The following is a 19,077-nucleotide window of genomic DNA, read 5'->3' on the forward strand; positions in this document are numbered from 1 at the left end:
TGTGAGGACGTCAGTTCTAGAAGGGATCTGGGTGAGGCTGTGGATATGGTGTATCTAGACGATTCAAAGGCGTTTGACACTGTGCCGCATAAAAGGTTGGTATATAAAATGAAAATGCTGGGACTGGGGGAAAATATGGGTAATTGGGTCAACAACTGGCTCAGTGATAGAAAACAGAGGGTGGTTATTAATGGTACATCCTCAGAGTGGGTCGCAGTTACCAGTGGGGTCCCACAGGGGTCAGTATTGGGCCCTCTTCTTTTTAATATGTTTATTAATGACCTTGTAGAGGGCTTACAGAGTATCATTTCAGTATTTGCAGATGACACTAAGCCTTGTAAAGTAATCAACACAGAGCAGAATAATGTAATACTAGAGAGGGATTTGGGGAAGGGGGAAATTTGGGCAGAGAAATGGAAAATTAAATTTAATGCGGATAAATGTAAGGTTATGAACTTGGAACGAGGGTCCAAATTTTACAATTATGGATTAAATGGTAAAACACCGAGGAAAACTACTACTGAAAAAAAATTGTGGATATTGGTGGACAGTACATTTTCCTTTAGCAATTAGTACCAGGCAGCTGCTGCCAAGGCAAATAAAATCATGGAATGCATCAGAAGAGGCATAGATGCTCATGACAGAACATAATTTTGCTTCTATACAAATCACTAGTGAGACCACATATGGAATATTGTGTACAATTTTGGCCACCTGTGTATAAGAAGAACATGGCTTAACTAGAACGGGTGCAAAAAAGGGCAACCAAGTTAGTTAAGGGAAGTTAGTTAAGGGTGGATTGCAGTACCAAGAAAGATTATCAAACTTGGGGCTATTCAGTTTAGAACAAATATATAATTGGACAGTACAGAGATCTTTCTAATTATCTTTTTACACCTAGGCCTGTAACAAGGACAAAAGACAAAGGGGCATCCTCTACGTCTAGAGGAGAAAAGGTTTCACCATCATCATAGACGGGGATTCTTTACTGTAAGAGCAGTGAGACTATGGAACTCTCTGCCACAGGATGTGGTGATGGTTGATTCTTTGAACAAGTTCAAGAAGGACCTTGATGCCTCTCTTAAAAAATATAATATTACAGGTTATGAGTACTAGATTCTGGAGAAGGGACAATGATCCAGGGAGTTATTCTGATTGCCATATTTGGAGTCAGGGAGGAATTTTTACCCTAATCAGGCAATTGGCATTAATCCCATGGGGTTTTTTCCTTCCTCTGGATTAACACGGTAGGATTGTGTGTTGGACGACTTGATGGACCTGTGTCTTTTTTCAACCCTATGAACTATGTAAAGATTGGACATTTTGATGTCCTATGTGCTTAATGTAGCATGATTTTTTGTGTTGTAATTGTAACAGCTGTATTGTTTTATGTAATATAGAAAAAAAATAAACTATGTACAAATGTAGCAATCCTTATCTTCTCATCTAAAACTTATGGAGTTTTCTTGGAGATCTAGAGAAGTAAGGCTGGGTTCACACGACCACATTAACGTCCGTAATGGACGGACGTATTTCGGCCGGAAGTCCCGGACCGAACTCAGTGCAGGGAGCCGGGCTCCTAGCATCATACTTATGTACGATGCTAGGAGTCCCTGCCTCTCTGCAGGACAACTGTCCCGTACTGAAATCATGTTTTCAGTATGGGACAGTAGTTCCACGGAGAGGCAGGGACTCCTAGCATCGTACATAAGTATGATGCTAGGAGCCCGGCTCCCTGCACTGTGTTCGGTCCACTACTTGCGGCCGAAATACGTCCGTCAATTACGGACGTAATTAGTGTGTGTGCACATACCCTTAATGTTTGATTACATGACATGAATTGTATAGATGTAAAACAAACTGATGATTGCTGAGAGGAAGAGGGAGCTGCTTCATTTAGTGTCTGGACCCAAAGTTAATAACTTGACTGCTGAAGAAACCAGACAAATACTGGTACAGTAATATCAAGAAGATTTTGAATTAGATTGTTAATCTCCTATACACATTACATTTATATGTTTTTCCTTTGTTTGGGGGGTTAGGAGTAATCAACGGATGCATTTATATACCCTTTAGGCTTTATTCAGACGAACGGGAATTACGTCCGTGCAACGCGCGTGATTTGCACGCGCGTTGCACGGACCTATATTAGTCTATGGGGCCGTGCAGACATGTCCGTGATTTTTACTCAGCGTGAGTCCGCTGAAAAAAAGTCACGACATGTCCGTTCTTTGGGCATTTGGCGCGAATCACACACCCATTGAAGTCAATGGGTGCGTGAAAACAACGCATGCCGCACGGAAGCACTTCCGTGCGAACTGCGTGATTCGCGCAACAGCTGTCAAAAGGATGAATGAAAACAGAAAAGCACCACGTGCTTTTCTGTTTACAAACATCCAAACGGAGTGTCATTATGATGGCGGCTGCGCGAAAAGCACGCAGCCGCGCATCATATGCTGCAGCCACATGGAGCTGTTAAGTGGCTTTGCGCACGTGTGAACTCAGCCTTAAAGGGATTTCTCCATAGACATGTCTGGAATATTCAAATTTCATCCTTGATACCCCATCTATCAGGAGAACAGAGGTTCATTGAGCCCTGTTCCACTGATGCGTCCGGCCATAGCCACATTCAGGTGGAGACTGAATGAAGACGTGGCCATGCATGTGTGCAGGGACTGTTTGTGTAAATCTAGACAAAAACCTGTATATTCATTGCTTTATTTTTCTTTATATTTTCATTACTCTGAATGCTTGTGGTACAGTAAACAAAACCAATGCTCCTTTCTGTAAAGCATCCAAGTGTTGTGCATTTTTAGTTCATAGCAGTTGATGTGTCGCACAATCTGTCAATGTTAATCTGCTGCCTGTTCTTAGAATAAGTAGAAAAAGCAATAAACAGAGAATCAACCCTGTACTCATTATGGTATGTTCACACGTAGTATTTTCATATGTTTTTCGGCCCGCAAACGTCCCGAAAAACGGCTGAAAAATCGGGGTGCTTTTTTTCGCCTCGTTTTCCAAAAACGGCACGTAAAAAGACACCTGCGAAAAAGAAGTGCGTGTCACTTCTTGGGACGTTTTTAGAGCCGTTTTTCATTGACTCTATAGAAAAACTTCTCCAAAAACGGCCGGAAAAAACACAGCGAAAAACGCGAGTTGCTAAAAAAAAGTCTGAAAATCAGGAGCTGTTTTCCCTTGAAAATAGCTCCGTATTTTCAGACGTTTTTTGGTAAGCATGTGAACATATACAAAACAGCCAAAACACATAGGGTATGTTCACACGGCCTATTTACGGACGTAAATCGGGAGTTTTTGCCCCGAATTACGCCCGAAAATAGCGCCTCAATAGCGCTGACAAACATCTGCCCATTGAAAGCAATGGGCAGACGTTTGTCTGTTCACACGAGGCGTATATTTACGCGCCGCTGTCAAATGACGGCGCGTAAATAGACGCCCGCGTAGAAGAAGTGACCTGTCACTTCCTTGGCCGTAATTGGAGCCGCTATTCATTGACTCCAATGAATAGCAGCGCTAATTACGGCCGTAATTGACGCGGCGTTCAAGCGCCTGCACATGCCGGTACGGCTGAAATTACGGGGATGTTTTCAGGCTGAAACATCCCCGTAATTTCAGCCGTTACGGACCCCCGCCGTGTGAACATACCCATATACAAAGCTGTACGTGTTCTATACATTATACAGTGTCTATACTATCTAAATGTTCGGTGTTACAGAAAAAATACTGGTCCTTAATTAATTTATCTTCCCTTGGTTATATATATAGTCTGTCTTTTTCTTCTGGTACCAGCACTCCACCCCCATTTGGCCCAGGTATTTTTATTTGCAGGAAACTGCATAAAAAATGTGTTCCTACCTAATTGTTCTCAGTTGGCCCCTGAGACTACAGGGAAAGGTGAGCTTTTTCCATCTGTTCATTTTTTTGTGGTATTGCGTGGTAATCTTTTGTTGCTGTGGTGCTGTATCAGTGGGGGGACGTGGTCCGGAGCCGAGGTGGCTTAGACCGGCAGCATGGGTGCTGTTGGTCACCTGGGTTGCTCCCTCTGCAGGTGCTGTGTTGCAGTGGCATTGGTTGCCATGGGATACTACACTTGGTAGAGTAGGGATTCACTTGAAAGAGGTTGTCGTGAAGTGGCAAATGGGCTTATACAATTTGATCAAAATGTTTACTAAGAACCTCATGTTCGTACATTTTATTTTGCTGAACCGCAATAAATCAAGTATAGCAAGTAGATGTGCGGTCCAGGTTTTCTTTCTCAACTTGGATACAATTCATGTTTAATATTATAAACTATGGAAACAAAGGCTTGACTATATGAAATATATATATTGAAATGATGGACAACTGCTGTCCAGTGGCCTCTTCCCTATACGAGAAGCTAATAATGATGTCACAGTACAGACATATTGAACGCACTGATGTTACAGCATGGAGATATTACACATGGTAATGTCACAGTTAGGCCTCATGCACACGACCGTAAAAACTCCCGTTATTACGGGTCGTAATTAAGACCCGTAATAACGGGCTCATAGACTTCTATTGGCGACGGGTGCCTTCCCGTTTTCTCACGGGAAGGTGCCCGTGCCGTTGAAAAAGATAGAACATGTCCTATTTCAGGCCGTAATAACGGCACGGACAGTCCATAGAAGTCTATGGAGCTCTCGTAATGACGGGTGGCTACATGTGTGCACCCGTCATTACGGCAGCGTTGCTAAGCGACATCAGTAAATAGTCACTGTCCAGGGAGCTGAAAGAGTTAACTGATCGGCAGTAACTCTTTCAGCACCCTGGACAGTGACTACCGATCAGAATAAACCTGTAAAAAATAAAAACAAAAGACGTTCATACTTACCGAGAACTTCCTGCTTCCTCCAGTCCGGTCTCCCGCCCGTTGCCTTGGTGACGCGTCCCTCTCGACATCCGGCCCGACGTCCTGGATGACGTTTCAGGCCATGTGACCGCTGCAGCCAATCACAGGTCAATCACAGGCTGCAGCGGTCACATGGACTGCCGCGTCATCCAGGGATGTCGGGCTGGATGTGAAGAGAGGGACGCGTCACCAAGACAACGGCCGGGTAAGTATGAATTTCTTTAACTTTTATTACAGAAAGGGCTGTCCCTTCTCTCTATCCTGCACTGATAGAGAGAAGGGGCTGCCGATTAGTGCAGTGCTATTTTGCCGCCAAAAACGTGCCCGTAAATACGGGTGGAATACGGGTGACACCGGACCCATATTTACGGGCACGGGTTCGTAAATACTGGTGCAAAACGGGTCGAATACGTGTGACACCGGACCCGTATTTACGGGTGGGAAAAAATACGGTCGTGTGCATGAGGCCTAAGGGAATTTTCACACGTAGAGTTTTCAGCCGTTTTTCGGGCCGTAAACGTCTCCGAAAAACGGGAAGCAGAACGCCTACAAACATCTGCCCATTGATTTAAATGGGAAAAACAGCGTTCTGTTCCGACGGGGCGTTTTTTACGCGGCCGTTTTTCAAAACGGCCACGTAAAAAAACATCCGCGAAAAAGAAGTGCATGTCACTTTTTCAGCTGTTTTTGGAGCCGTTTTTCACAGTCTATAGAAAAACAGCTCCAAAAACGGCCATTAAAAACGCGACTTTGATTAAAAAAACATCTGAAAATCAGAAGCTGTTTTTCCTTGAATACAGCACCGTATTTTCAGAGGTTTTTAATTTTGTGTGTGCACATACCCTTAAGGTGCAATTAACTGAATGAAGTTACGGCACAGGCATCATACACGCAGTGATGTCACAGTACAGGGATAATGCACACAGTAATGTCACAGTACAGGTATAATATACACAGTGATACCATAACACAGAAATACTAAACACAGTGATGTCACAGTACATGAATAATGTGCACAGAGATGTCACAGTAGAAGAATAATGATGTCACAATACAGATATACTAAACACAGTGATGTCACCGTATAGGGATAATGAACACAGGATTGTCACAGTACAGGCATAATATACATAGTGATGTCACAATACAGAAATACTAAACACAATGATGTGACACATCAGGAATAACATAAACAAAAATAAAAAATGTAACAATATGCACAATGACATCACTACACAAGAAAAAAACACATTAGGTTGTCACAATCACAATAAACATGAGGCTACATAGCAAAATTATGTAACTCCATTGGAATCAAGTTCCATTTAATCTTCTATACCAACATCTATTGTAATCCTTAACTGCACCTTACCGCTATTGACAATTTACAGCCAGCACAGTAAATGTTCCTCACAGTGATTTACCATTTACATTATATATGATCTGCTTTGGGGTTTTACCAATTTAGACATAGACTATCCACTGGATATTCCATAAATGTCTCATATGTAAGGGTACCAACTCTGGGATCCCCACCTGATCCAACTTCCTCAAACAAACCATCGGCGGTCACCTCTCCATTCAGTCTCCTCCTAAACATGGCTGTCGGCGGCTAGCTTGGCTGGCAGAACTGGGGTCAGGGGACCTTCATTCTCCAGATAGGTTGGGGGTCCTTGTGAGAATGCCATAAATGTCTAAAATGGGAAAATCATAAAAAAAATTATGGTTGGTCATTATTGGTTTTGGCATATGTGTAAAAGTGCCTATTAAAGTTAACCTTTTAAAGCTTTTAAAAACTGAGAAGTGGGGAAAGCTGAAGACATATTTTATTATTATTATGTTTATTTGTACGGACGATAATAATTTATGTTTACTTTCAAAAGAAACATTAACAAACATTAACTTTCAGCGTTAAACTGCAATAAAAGCCAAAATAAGTCCTAGATACAAGTGATAAATGAGCAAATTACATTTTTTTTTAAATCCTGATGAGTTTAGCAGAAATTCTCAGAAAATGAATTCACCACAAAGCTCAGTATATATTTTTTTCTATTTATGCTTGTTTCATATACATGATAATTTTTCTCTAGCACCCCTTTCTGATCTTCATTTGCCCCAGTATATGTGTGGCAGGTGCCCAATAACTGTCTGTTTGTATATACTGCAGCTGAGGCTTCGTTCACATCTGCGTCGGGCTTCCGTTCATGGGATCCGTCAGACCTTTCCGTCAGGGGAACACATGAATCGAAACCATAGCTTTCCGTTTGCATTACCATTGATTTCCATGGTAATGAGATAATCGCTGGGTTTCAATGGTAATAGCAATCTCTAAGTTGCTATCTGCCTTGTACGGAAGCCGATGAGGAACTGCCGGAGCGGGTCCTCATCGGCTTGCTGTCAGTGAATAACTGACAGCTCTAATACACTACACTACGTATGTAGTGAAGTGTACTAGAATAGCGATTGGGGCTTCAGGCCTTCAAGTCCCATAGTGGGACAAATAAAAAAAAGTTAATAAAAATGTTGTTAAAAAATAAAAAAAATAGTTTCAAGTAAAAAAATAAAAGCCAAACTGCTTTTCTTCCCATAGTAAGTCTTTTATCATTGGAAAAAACGTAAAAAACAAAAAAAAAAACTATACATAATTGGTATCGCCGCATCCGTAACGACCCAAACCATAAAACTATTATGTCATTTATCCCGCAGAGTGAACGTCGTAAAAAAATTAAAAACAACGCCAGAATCCCTGTTTTTAGGTAACATCTCCTCCCAAAAAAATAGAATAAAAAGTGATCAAAAAGTCCAAAATAGTACCAATAAAGACAACAATAAATCCCTGATACAGATTTGTCCACGCAAAAATAAAAAAGTTATGGGTCTTAGAATATGGCGAAACAGAAAATAAATGATTTTTTAAAAAAAAGTGATTTTATTGTGTAAAAGCTGCAATACATGAAAAAAACTATGTAAATTTGGTATCGCCGTAATCGTATCGACCCGCAGAATAAAGTCAACATGTAATTTATGGCACACGGTGAATGCCGAAAAAAACCCCAATAAAAACCAATCAAAAAGTCGTATGTGTTCCAGAATAGTAACAATAAAATCTACAGCTTGTCTCGCAAAAAACAAGCACACACACCACTCCATCAACTGAAAAATAAAAGTTATGGCACTAGTAAGGCGATAGTATTTAGGAACTAGAAAGGGAAGGGACATAGCACATCCGCTGGAAGCGAGGGTGCCCGTATTATACCAGCGCAACACTTTCCCAGCTAAATTTCCAAACTACAAAGGAGAAAAAGTCCCCACAGGGGCAGAGTGTTACAACAGGGGGATAGAAAGAAAACCATTTATCAGTGTGACACCGGCCTGCGCATAACAGATTGCTTCACAGCGTACCACATATCTATAGATAAATGTGTTATTTACCGCATTATTATACCCTCTTATTATGCCCTGATGTACTATAAACTGAAATACCAGTAATACTCAAACAAAACTACTACCAAGCAAAATCCATGCTCCAAATGGCGCTCCTTACCTTCTTAGCCCTACAGTGTGCCCAAATAGCAGTTTACGTCCACAAGTAAGGCATTACAATACCCGTGTTACGATACTGGCGAACACTGCTGGAATCCTATGGTCAGAAGTAGCGAGCGGAGCACAGTGCAGAACCCAGTGAGACGTCCCCAGGAACAGTGCTTGGAGGGTGGAACACGAGTAGAAGTAGATAGCAAGGAAGTAGGAACAGTCTGGCAAAGACAGTTCTCAGGAGCAGGAGACTGGAACAAGTCACAATACTCAAGCACTGTTTGGTATTCCATGTGGTCTGAAGTAGGCCCAAACAGGAAACAAGGTGGTTCCACACGATGCAACATTTGCCATCTTGGTTAAGGGCAAGTTTAAGGGCAAAACAGCAGCCTCCAGTGGTAAGGAGTAAAAGTGCAGCACAATTCTTCAAAGTGTAAAACAGCGGCCACTAGTGGTAATTTTGCAGTATAACAACAGAATCCTGACAACCCGGGAGAACCCGCTTAACAATTTATGGGGTAAGATTCTCCAGTGGCACAAGCTGGGCACAGCATATTGTGCAGTGAATAGGCAGATCAGTGGAAAAATTGCAATTTTCACTTTGCATCGACCACTGCATATTAATTTCTGAAAAACACCTGTGGGGTCTAAATTCTAACTACACTCCTTAATAAATGCCTTTAGGGGTGTAGTTTCTAAAATGTGGTCACTTTTTTTTGGTACCTCAGAGGTTTTGCGAATGTGACATGGCGTCCGCAAACCATTCCAGCAAAATTTACGCTCCAAAAGGCAAATACCACTCCTTTTCTTCTGAACCCTCCCATATATGTAAGCAGTTTATAACCAGATATGGGGTGTTATTTGCTCTACAAATGTTGGGGTGATTTTTCTTCTTTATTCCGTGTGAAAATGAAAAATGTTGCTCTAAAACTACATCTTATTGGAAAAAAATAATTTTTTTAATTTTCATGGCTTAATTCTAATTAGTTCAGCAAAAAACCTTTAAGGTCAAAATTCTCAATATACCCCTAGATGATGCCTCAAGGGGTGTAGTTTCCCATATGGAGTCAGTTTTGGGGTGTTTCCACTTAACTAGTACTACAGGGGCTGAGCAAATGTGACATGGCGACCAGAAACCATTCCAAAATGCAAATGGCACTCCTTCCCTTCTGAGCCCTACCGTGTGTCTAAACAGCAGTTTATGACCACATATGGGGTATTGTTTTACCCGGGAGAAAATGCTTTACAAATGTTGTGGTGCTTTTTCTCCTTTAGTCCTTCTCCTTTTTTTTAGCTAAACCTACATTTTCTTTGAAAAAAATTTAGGTTTTCATGGCCTACTTCCAATCATTTCTGCAAAATCCTGTGGGGTCAAAACTCTCACTATACTCCTAGATAATTTCCTCAAGGGGTGTAATTTCCAAAATGGGGCCACTTGTGTGGGGTTTCCACTGTTTTGTCCAATCAGGGGCTTTGCAAATCTGACATGGCATCTGCAAATAATTCCTGCTAAATTTGAGCTCCAAAAGCCAAGAGACAGAGGCTGGAAGCAGGGGCGGACATACCGCATGTGCAGCCGGTGCAGCTGCACAAGGGCCCCGCGTGGGAAGGGGGCCCGTTCAGTGGCGTAACTACCACAGTAGCAGCCGTAGCAGCTGCTACGGGGCCCGCGGCATGGGGGGGCCCGTGTCGCCCTGACAGGCACATTACATTTTATGTACCAGGCCTGGCGGCACGGGCCCCCTCATGCCTAGTAGCATCACAACACTAGGCATGAGGGGAGGGAGGGGGCGGGGGCCCGGTGATAGCCGCCACACTGCACTACCAATCGGGAGGGAGGGGGCGGGTGCCCGGGCCCGGTGATAGCCGCTACACTGCACTGCCAATCTGGCACAGATGAATAGGACAGGACGGCGATGCTGGTGGTAGGAGGAGCGCTCAGGCAGGGGAGAGGACAGGGGGCGGTGCGACGTAAGACTTCGGGCGGCTGGACAGTACAGTCAGGACTGCCGGAGAACTCATAGGATGAGCGGAGGACAGACACAGGACGAGTGGAGGACGTGCAGACTGCAGAGGACAGGTAGATGAAGTTAAAAAGTTCATGTCAGAAGGGAGAAGTTTTTATGTAGAAAAATCTGCCTCATAATTCCTTCCGGAATTTTGAGGCATATTTTGACCTGCCGGTAGAACACTTCCCGCGTTTTTCATTGCGTTTTTTTGTGGCGTTTTTCGGCCATCGGGCCGTGGGCAGGGAAACGCAGCAAAAAACGCATTTTCTGCCTGCCATTGTTGTCAATGGGAAGTCAGAGACAGAAACGCCCGAAGAAAGGGCATTGCGCTTCTTTTTCCCGCATGCGGTTTTTACTGCTCGCAGGAAAAATTTCATGGATTTCAATGGGAGGCACTTTCTGACGTTTTTCGCGAAAAAAACCTCAGTGTGAACTCCCCCTAACACAGGGGCGTAACTACTGCTATAGCAGCCGTAGCGGCTGCTACGGGGCCGCGGCATGAGGGGGCCCGCGTCACCTGCCGGCACGGGCCCCCACCTTGGCCGGAATCTCCGCTAGCTGCCGCTATGGCTGCTACAGCGCGATGCCACGGAACACTACGGCAGAGCAGGGAGTATCTCCCCGCTCTGCCATTAAACATAAGACATGTATCCCCTATCCACAGGATAGGGGATACGTGTGTGATCGCTGGCATTGATAGGGAGAACGGGGGACCGAAAGTCCCCTGAAGTTCTCCATCACAAACCTCGGACTTCCGGGGTCTGTGTCGGCAGCTCCGTAGAAATGAATGGAGCGCCGGTCACACTTGAGCTGCGCAGACACCGGAAGTCAGAGGTGAGTGATGGAGAACTTCGGGGGACTTTCGGTCCCCCGCTCTCCCTATCAATGCCAGCGATCACACATGTATCCCCTATCCTGTGGATAGGGGATACATGTCTTTTGTCTTTTCACACTGTAGGTCGCATTTTTTTGAGTGATTGGGGGTGTATGGCGTTCCCTACAGGGGGGGGGCTGTATAGCGTTCCCTACAGGGGGGGGCTGTAAGGCGTTCCCTACAGGGGGGGCTGTATAGCGTTCCCTACAGGGGGGGCTGTATAGCGTTCCCTACAGGGGGGTCTGTATAGCGTTCCCTAAAGGGGGGTCTGTATGGCGTTCCCTACAGGGGGGGCTGTATGACTTTCCCTACAGACCCCCCCTGTAGGGAACGCCATACAGAACCCCTGTAGATAACGCCATACAGACCCCACTGTAGATAACGCCATAAAGTCCCCCCTGTAGATAACACCATACAGCCCCCTGTAGATAACGCCATACAGCCCCCCTGTAGATAACGCCATACAGCCCCCTCTGTAGATAGCGCCATACAGTCCCCCCTGTAGATAGCGCCATACAGTCCCCCCTGTAGATAGCGCCATACAGTCCCCCCTGTAGATAGCGCCATACAGTCCCCCCTGTAGATAGCGCCATACAGTCCCCCCTGTAGATAGCGCCATACAGACCCCCCTGTAGATAGCGCCATACAGACCCCTCTGTAGATAGCGCCATACAGTCCCCCCTGTAGATAACGCCATACAGCCCCCTCTGTTGATAGCGCCATACAGTCCCCCCTGTAGATAACGCCATACAGCCCCCTCTGTAGATATCTTGAGATTCAGTCCTGCTTGATAGGTAACAGTGCAGTAAGCTAAGCATGATAAGATCATCTAAATTATTGCATCTCAGTTGCATGAGTGCTTTGTGTTATATTCAATGATTCAATTTAACCTAAGTCTCTAAATGTGGGCAAAGAAAATAAAAAAACTATACTCACCTCCTCCCTCGCCTCCGTTCACCCGCCGCAGCCCCCATCCTCCTGTCTCGGTCTGTGTTACAAGTGTACAAGGCTGCACTGGTGACGCGCTGCCGATGGCACGTGACCGCTGCTGCCAATAACTCCTCATTGGTGTGCTGCTGAGGACAGTAGTTCCACAGCAAATCGCTGTTGAGGGCATTGATTGGCTGCAGCGGTCATGTGCCATCGACCGCGCGTCACCACAGCAGCTTTGTAAACACAGAAAGGGATAGGGGCTGCGGAGGGGGAACGGAGGCGCCGGAGGAGGTGAGTATAGGTTTTTCATTTTCTTTGCCCACATTTAGGGACTTAGTTTAGATAAGAATTTAACCCGGAAAAAAATGTGTTACTTGTGTTCTAAACTGGTAATAAAATGTACAATATAAATCTTCCTTCATAATTTTTATTAGTAAGGTTTATTTTTATATGCATATATATGTTTAGGTAACTTTGTCGGTATTGGGGGGGGGGGGCGGGGGGGCCCTGGCACATTATCTGCACAGGGGCCTTTTGCAGTCTGTGTCCGCCACTGGCTGGAAGGAAGGGGGAATCACTTCAAATAGCTGTATCTCCGGCTTTTTACCACCTAGAACAGTGGTGGCAAATGAAAGATGAGATTTTTTGTCTTTCATATGGCACCAGAATCGCAGTTCTAGCTGTGACACAATCGGAGATATCACCAGTTGAAAACACAGTCGGGAATGGAAGCTGTATACTATATGATCACGCGGTGTTGCTGGGCAGGGTAGGGGGAGAAGCTGTATGATGATTGGACAGCGTCATACTGAAAACATTACACCATCCAGAGTGAAAAGAAAGAGCCCCCTCCTATTTGGCTATTAAAGCCACATTAACCGTTTAGAAAATGCTCATAACTTTGCAAATAATAAACATTTTGAACCACAATTAACACTGTAGTTATCAGCATCGTAGCACCTATTAGATTAGTCAGGAGATAGGGAATTAATAAACTAGTGACAGATCCTCTTTAATAACAAAGGAATGATTTGTAATTTGAACATTAGGTGAAGTAGTAGCACCTTCTTGAGAAATAAATAGATTCCAGCAATTACAAAGCTGTGAGTCTTTATTTATCACCGTCCGGGAGTTTCCCAACCAGCACAGGTCTGACACCGCAGGTTACTCACTCTTCTGTTGACCTGGAAATCAGACTTGGTTTAGGCCTCCAACTGCCTCCAACTATGTGCAGTAGCGGTTAACTGTTAGTTTACAGGAAGTAGAAATGGAAGGACCCTCTTCCGATGACTACCCTGAAATGAGACTCCTCTCAGGAGACCCACTGGTGTTGGTGAATCATTTCTTCACTCAGTCCTCCTCCTTTCCCTCTCAGATGTCCATCTTTCAAGTCTCGCTGTAGACGGACATCCCTCGTCAAATGTCCGTTATTTTATCTCAGTGGCAGTTGCTTGGCTCCAGCTTACTGCCCCACGGAGAGTAGTGAAATGTAGTTCTGCCTATTCCATTCAAGAATGACCAGCCACAGCAGTCCCTGTTGCTCTCCATAAACTTATTATAGGGGGTTACATTTATATACCTGAAATATATAATTTATTATTGATAAAAATGTAGTTGTTTTATCGATGCAAATTCTCCTTTCCTGTAATCTGCTGTCCACCCCCTGTTGTCAAGCTAAATTTGTCCCTAGTTACAGAGCAGAGAAGATGGACTGCAGGAAGTGTGTGGGCGGTGTCTCTTCACAGCCTGCCCCTAGAAGTCTCTGGAGACGTTGCCGATAAAAGTCTATGGGGAAGGGGGAGCAGGTGGGGAAGCAGGAGCAGAGAGAGATACAGACACACTGACCCTAGAAGTCTATGGAGAGGGGAGGGAGGATCAGGAGAAGGAAGCAGGAGGAGAGAGAGAGACACAGATATGCTGCCCATAGAAGTCTTTGGAGATGGGTGGTTGGAACAGGAGAAGAAAGGTATACAGGCTGCTGGTAAGAGTTATATATCAACCCAGTGCTGTAGTCTCAGCTACACTGCTCATTGCTGCAGCTTCTATATATATATATATATATATGTGATTGATAGAGACAGGAGAGCAGGAGTCTCCTCTTCCATGTGTACAGTGTGTAGAAGACATGATAGCAGTTAGGTTTCACCCACTAGCTCAAAGAAAACAGAATTAGAGAGCCTGCAGAAGGGAAAACTGCTAAATAATGCAGAATACACATCATATAATGGCCAGAGATAGTTTTAATTCTCATGTACACACATATGACAGCTGATTCTGAAAAGTGACCTGAAAAGTTATGTATCATCATAGTGTAAGGGTATGTTCACACGGCTTATTTACGGATGTAATTCGGGCGTTTTACGCCTCCATTTACGTCCGAAAATGCGCCTCGATAGCGTTGGCAAACATCTGCCCATTGTAAGCAATGGGCTGACGTTTGTCTGTTCACACGAGGCGTATATTTACGCGTCGCTGTCAAAAGACGGCGCATAAATAGACGCCCGCGCCAAAGAAGTGTCATGTCACTTCTTCAGACGTAAATGGAGCCGTTTTCCATGGACTACATGGAAAACCAGCTCCAGTTACGTCCGTAATGGACGCGGCGTTCAAGCGCCTGCACATGCCGTTACGGCTGAAATTTCGGCCGTTACGGACGCTGCCGTGTGAACATACCCTTAAGGAGCTGATTTCAGAGAAAACAGCCTCTGATTTTCAGGCGTTTTTGAAGCTGAGAATGAAATTTGGAGCTTCTTTTGAGGCTTCTTTTCAGACGTTTTCTGAAGTGTTTTTTGAGGCGTTTTTCATAGTGTTCAATGGTAAATCAGCTCCAAAAAACGCGGCAAAAAGTGACATGCTACTTCTTTTTACAGAGCGTCTTTTTATGCTCCGTTTTTTTGACAGCGAAGCGTAAAATAAAGACTCGTGGGAACAGAACATCGTAATTCCCATTGAAAGCAATGGGCAGATGTTTGTAGGCGTATTAGGGGCGTTTTTTCAGGCGTAATTCGAGGCGTAAAACGCCTCCATTACGTCTGAAAATAGGTCGTGTGAACCCAGCCTTACAATACCACTGCGACTGCCACTGAATTAACTTTGCACTTTATCATCTATACATTAAATATAAACCTGACTGATATTATGATACATACTTACAAATATGTATATACAGTACGTCTGCATTATTAGTAGTGACCTGACATTGAGACACTACATACATTAGTATGTGGAAAGAATAAATTATGCACATTAGTAGATTGTGTATTAAATGATTTTCTCTTTTCTTCTCAGGGTGTTTGGATTTGCAATAGTTGCTACGTCAACGTTAAACATGTTAATCCCGTCAGCTGCCAGAGTGCATTATGGGTGTGTTATCTTCGTCAGGATCCTGCAGGGATTAGTAGAGGTAAATATGTCTTTATTAAGGGTTTTCTAAAATCCAACCAAGAACATTTTCACATGTGACATATGACTGTACACGTAAGTGTTGAGTAAAGTCTCTATATTTTGTGACCGCTCTGTATCTATTTAACACACCGGAAAATTTTCCATAAACCTATGGTGTGTGTATCATAGATATAGCCCTATGGTAGCTGCTATGTACTCGTGGAAATGAGGCCCAGATATGGCTGGTCCCATCTTCTTTCCCATGGGTGGTGTAATCTTTGCAGGCACCCCCCCCCTCTCTCCAGGAGTCTGAATTGTTGGCATACAACAGTGGTGAAACATCATGGGGTAACACAAATAATGACTGGCCCCTTATTCAGGGATAAGGAGGTATTGTGGTGTTAACCAGCTCCTGGAGGGGGCCCAACATTGAATTGAGTTATCTGCTCTAGTACATTATATAGGAAAATTACATAGAGATGTAACATATTATAACAATATATAGGAAACTTTTATAGGAGATTAAGATGAAGAGTCAGGAATTTTACCCAAGGGCCCTGTATGTGAATCTTGTAAATATTGGGGGTGTTTCGTTTTTGATTCCTATTTAAAATAAAAAAAGAAAGTGTGTGTGTGTGTATATATATATATATATATATATATATATATATATACATGGATATTTATCTTGACTCTGATAACTTACTGCAGCGTGATATCACACAACAAAAGCCATTGAAAAGTCATTGAAAAACTCAAGATAAAGGATCTTGCCACTGTGTATTTAATGCGTTAAAAGTCAAGATAAAGACGGCTACATCTGTGTGTGTGTGTGTGTGTGTGTGTATGTATATGTGTATATATATATATATATATTATATCAAATTAATATTCCCTTCTAAATTATTTTTTCAGACCAATATTTCAATAATTGCATCAATAGACCAACATTTAATTTAAAGAGAACCTTTCACCTGCCCATACTTGTGCAGCATGTATTGGGCAGGGCTTCACAAACACTGTCTCACTTTACACTTTTTTCCAATCTTCCTCTGTTATTTACATATCGGTGCCATTATATTTGGCGCCCGATACGTATAAAAGCCCCTGAACTGTCAATGGGGCGTTTCTATCTAATTAATTGGCAAGGGGGCGTGATCTCTTTGCTCTGACACTGTCCAATCAGCTAGGGACAGTGTCAGGGCGGCTTGTGCTGTGTTCCCTCCCGCAAGATCACACACAGGTCGGTGGTTCTGCAGAGAGCGCTCTCTCAGTCTGTGTGTGTTCTTGCGGGAGGGAACACCGCAAAAGCCGCCCTGACACTGTCCGTAGCTGATTGGACAGTGGCAAGGCGAAGACATCACACCCCCTTGCCAATTAGTTAGATGGAAACGCCCTATTCAGCGGCTTATTTACATATTGGGCGCCAAATATAACGGAAATAACGGAGGAAGATAGGAAAAAAGACGGTGTTTGTGAAGCCCTCCCCATTACATGCTGCACTCAGCCGCACATATATGGGCAGGTGAAAGGTTCTCTTTAAATGTTAGCAGTTTTGCAAACTATATACGACTTATGTTATTTCTTTATGATTAAGGGAGTAACATACCCAGCATGCCATGGTATCTGGAGCAAGTGGGCACCACCCCTGGAACGCAGTAGACTGGCTACAACAGCTTTCTGTGGTAAAGTAATTTCAGTACAATTTGCATCCTGCCTCTTTAATTACTCTATATATAATGTTTAATGCACCCATGAGAGACGTACCGCATGTGAGAAAATTGAAAAGAAGTCAAGATACCTAGTATAAATCTCTTCCTAAGTATTTTTTGTGTTTTTCATTGCCTGAAAAAAACTGGCATGTATTTCAAGTGTTTTCTACAAGCGCTTATAGTGGCGTTTTTTTCTTTTTAAACATTTTGTACATGGCGTTCTGGCATTTTTAAAGTCCCATAGAAAAACGACATACTCAGAGCATGCTGTGCTATGAAAAAAACGCCACAAAAACACCACAAACCGGAACACTTTGAATGTAGCCTTTTCAATAATTCACCATAGACTTTAAAGAAAGATCTGGCCGGCACTATTTTTGACCTATACAAGTCACCTTGAAAAAAGTGACTGAAAATGCCACGAAAATGCAGCAAAATGCTGAGTGTGGGAGGAAAATAAGGATTTATTCTTCACTCTTTTGTATCCATTTCTGTGTTTGACTCAAAGGACTGCATCAAAAAACGCACCAGAAATTGCTTTATGAACTTTACGTGTGAATCCAGCCTTATGTTTGCTCACATTACATTTGCCTGAAAAGTGTAATGTAATTAATATGCCCCCTACCAAAGAAAAAAAACACTCCTCCAAAAAACAGTAAATATAAACCCTTGATTTGTCTTCTTCAGAACGTTAAGAATTCTAATCAGTCATTTCTTATTTGCATCTGTTTCTGGGAAAGCTGACATGGCTGCCATTAAAGCTCCCTCAAGGATGTCACGTAGATTTCCCAGACTCCTGAATGATAGATCCCCTCAGGGGCTTAGCTATAGGGGTGCAGAGACCCCTCTGCCATATCAGAAGACACCAGTATTAGAAAAAGCACATGGTAGGTTAGGGGTGATGTTACAGATATTGTTTTGGGACCCAGATGCTCAAGTTACCCCTCTTTATCCCCTGATCCTGTTTGAATTCTCCTACAGCCTTTCGTCGGGTCAATATGTGTCCGTAAATGACATTTACCTACTGGATGCCAGGAAATAGACTGTATAAAATGGTTTTGTTAAAAGAAAAATAGTCCTCTTAGCCTTCTAAAAATAAATACATTAATAATGTACAGTCATTGATTGGAAAGAGCACGTTATGGTCTCCTCAGGGGTTTTTAGAGTGTCTGAAAGGTAATGCCTACTTTAATGAAAATGACGACATGCGACATACAGAAACACACATCTATACGCACACACACACACATTACAAACACTACATATATACGCACATACTATAAAATGCTACATACGTACGCACCGCATATACACAAACAATTCGTACAGGCTACATATATATATTTACGCACACACACACACACACTATAAACACAAACTACATTTACAAACAAACTATAATACACACGCATACTTTGCACATAAACTTCACACCCCATACACACATTATACATACACACATATTACTCTACATACGCATACTGTATGCATTTAATACATATATATATATATATATATATATATATATATACACATACACACACACACACTACTCCTAATACAGTATATATAATACACAAACACACGGTCAGTCTGGCTTACTACAGTACAAGTGGATAAAGGTCCAGCAGAAACCAAAGCCATTTTAAGCTGACTTGGAGCTGCTCGAGACAATTCTTGGGACAATACTAGAATTTAGCAGCTTTGTTCAGTATGCAGTTAAAAGTGGACATGCACGTG

At 43.1% G+C, this 19,077-nt stretch overlaps 1 protein-coding gene and 1 long non-coding RNA gene across 2 annotated transcripts in view; one reads left to right on the plus strand and one right to left on the minus strand.

Annotated features, from left to right (window-relative positions):
* The window catches only part of LOC142662039 (uncharacterized), an 82,935-nt gene extending 69,166 nt beyond the window's left edge, over positions 1-13,769 (minus strand). Inside the window, exons 1-2 of the long non-coding RNA XR_012850863.1 lie at positions 13,414-13,769; positions 6,428-6,585 (exon numbers count right to left, since the gene is read on the minus strand). This is a non-coding gene — a long non-coding RNA (uncharacterized LOC142662039). The remainder of the gene's footprint in view (positions 1-6,427; positions 6,586-13,413) is intronic.
* The window catches only part of SLC17A7 (solute carrier family 17 member 7), a 130,550-nt gene that overhangs the window by 98,500 nt on the left and 12,973 nt on the right, over positions 1-19,077 (plus strand). Inside the window, exons 4-5 of the mRNA XM_075839861.1 lie at positions 15,530-15,644; positions 17,223-17,310. Coding sequence (XP_075695976.1) covers positions 15,530-15,644; positions 17,223-17,310 — 203 coding nt within the window. The remainder of the gene's footprint in view (positions 1-15,529; positions 15,645-17,222; positions 17,311-19,077) is intronic.

The sequence above is a fragment of the Rhinoderma darwinii genome, chromosome 10, assembly GCF_050947455.1.
Source record: "Rhinoderma darwinii isolate aRhiDar2 chromosome 10, aRhiDar2.hap1, whole genome shotgun sequence".
In the NCBI taxonomy this organism is placed as follows: domain Eukaryota; kingdom Metazoa; phylum Chordata; class Amphibia; order Anura; family Rhinodermatidae; genus Rhinoderma; species Rhinoderma darwinii.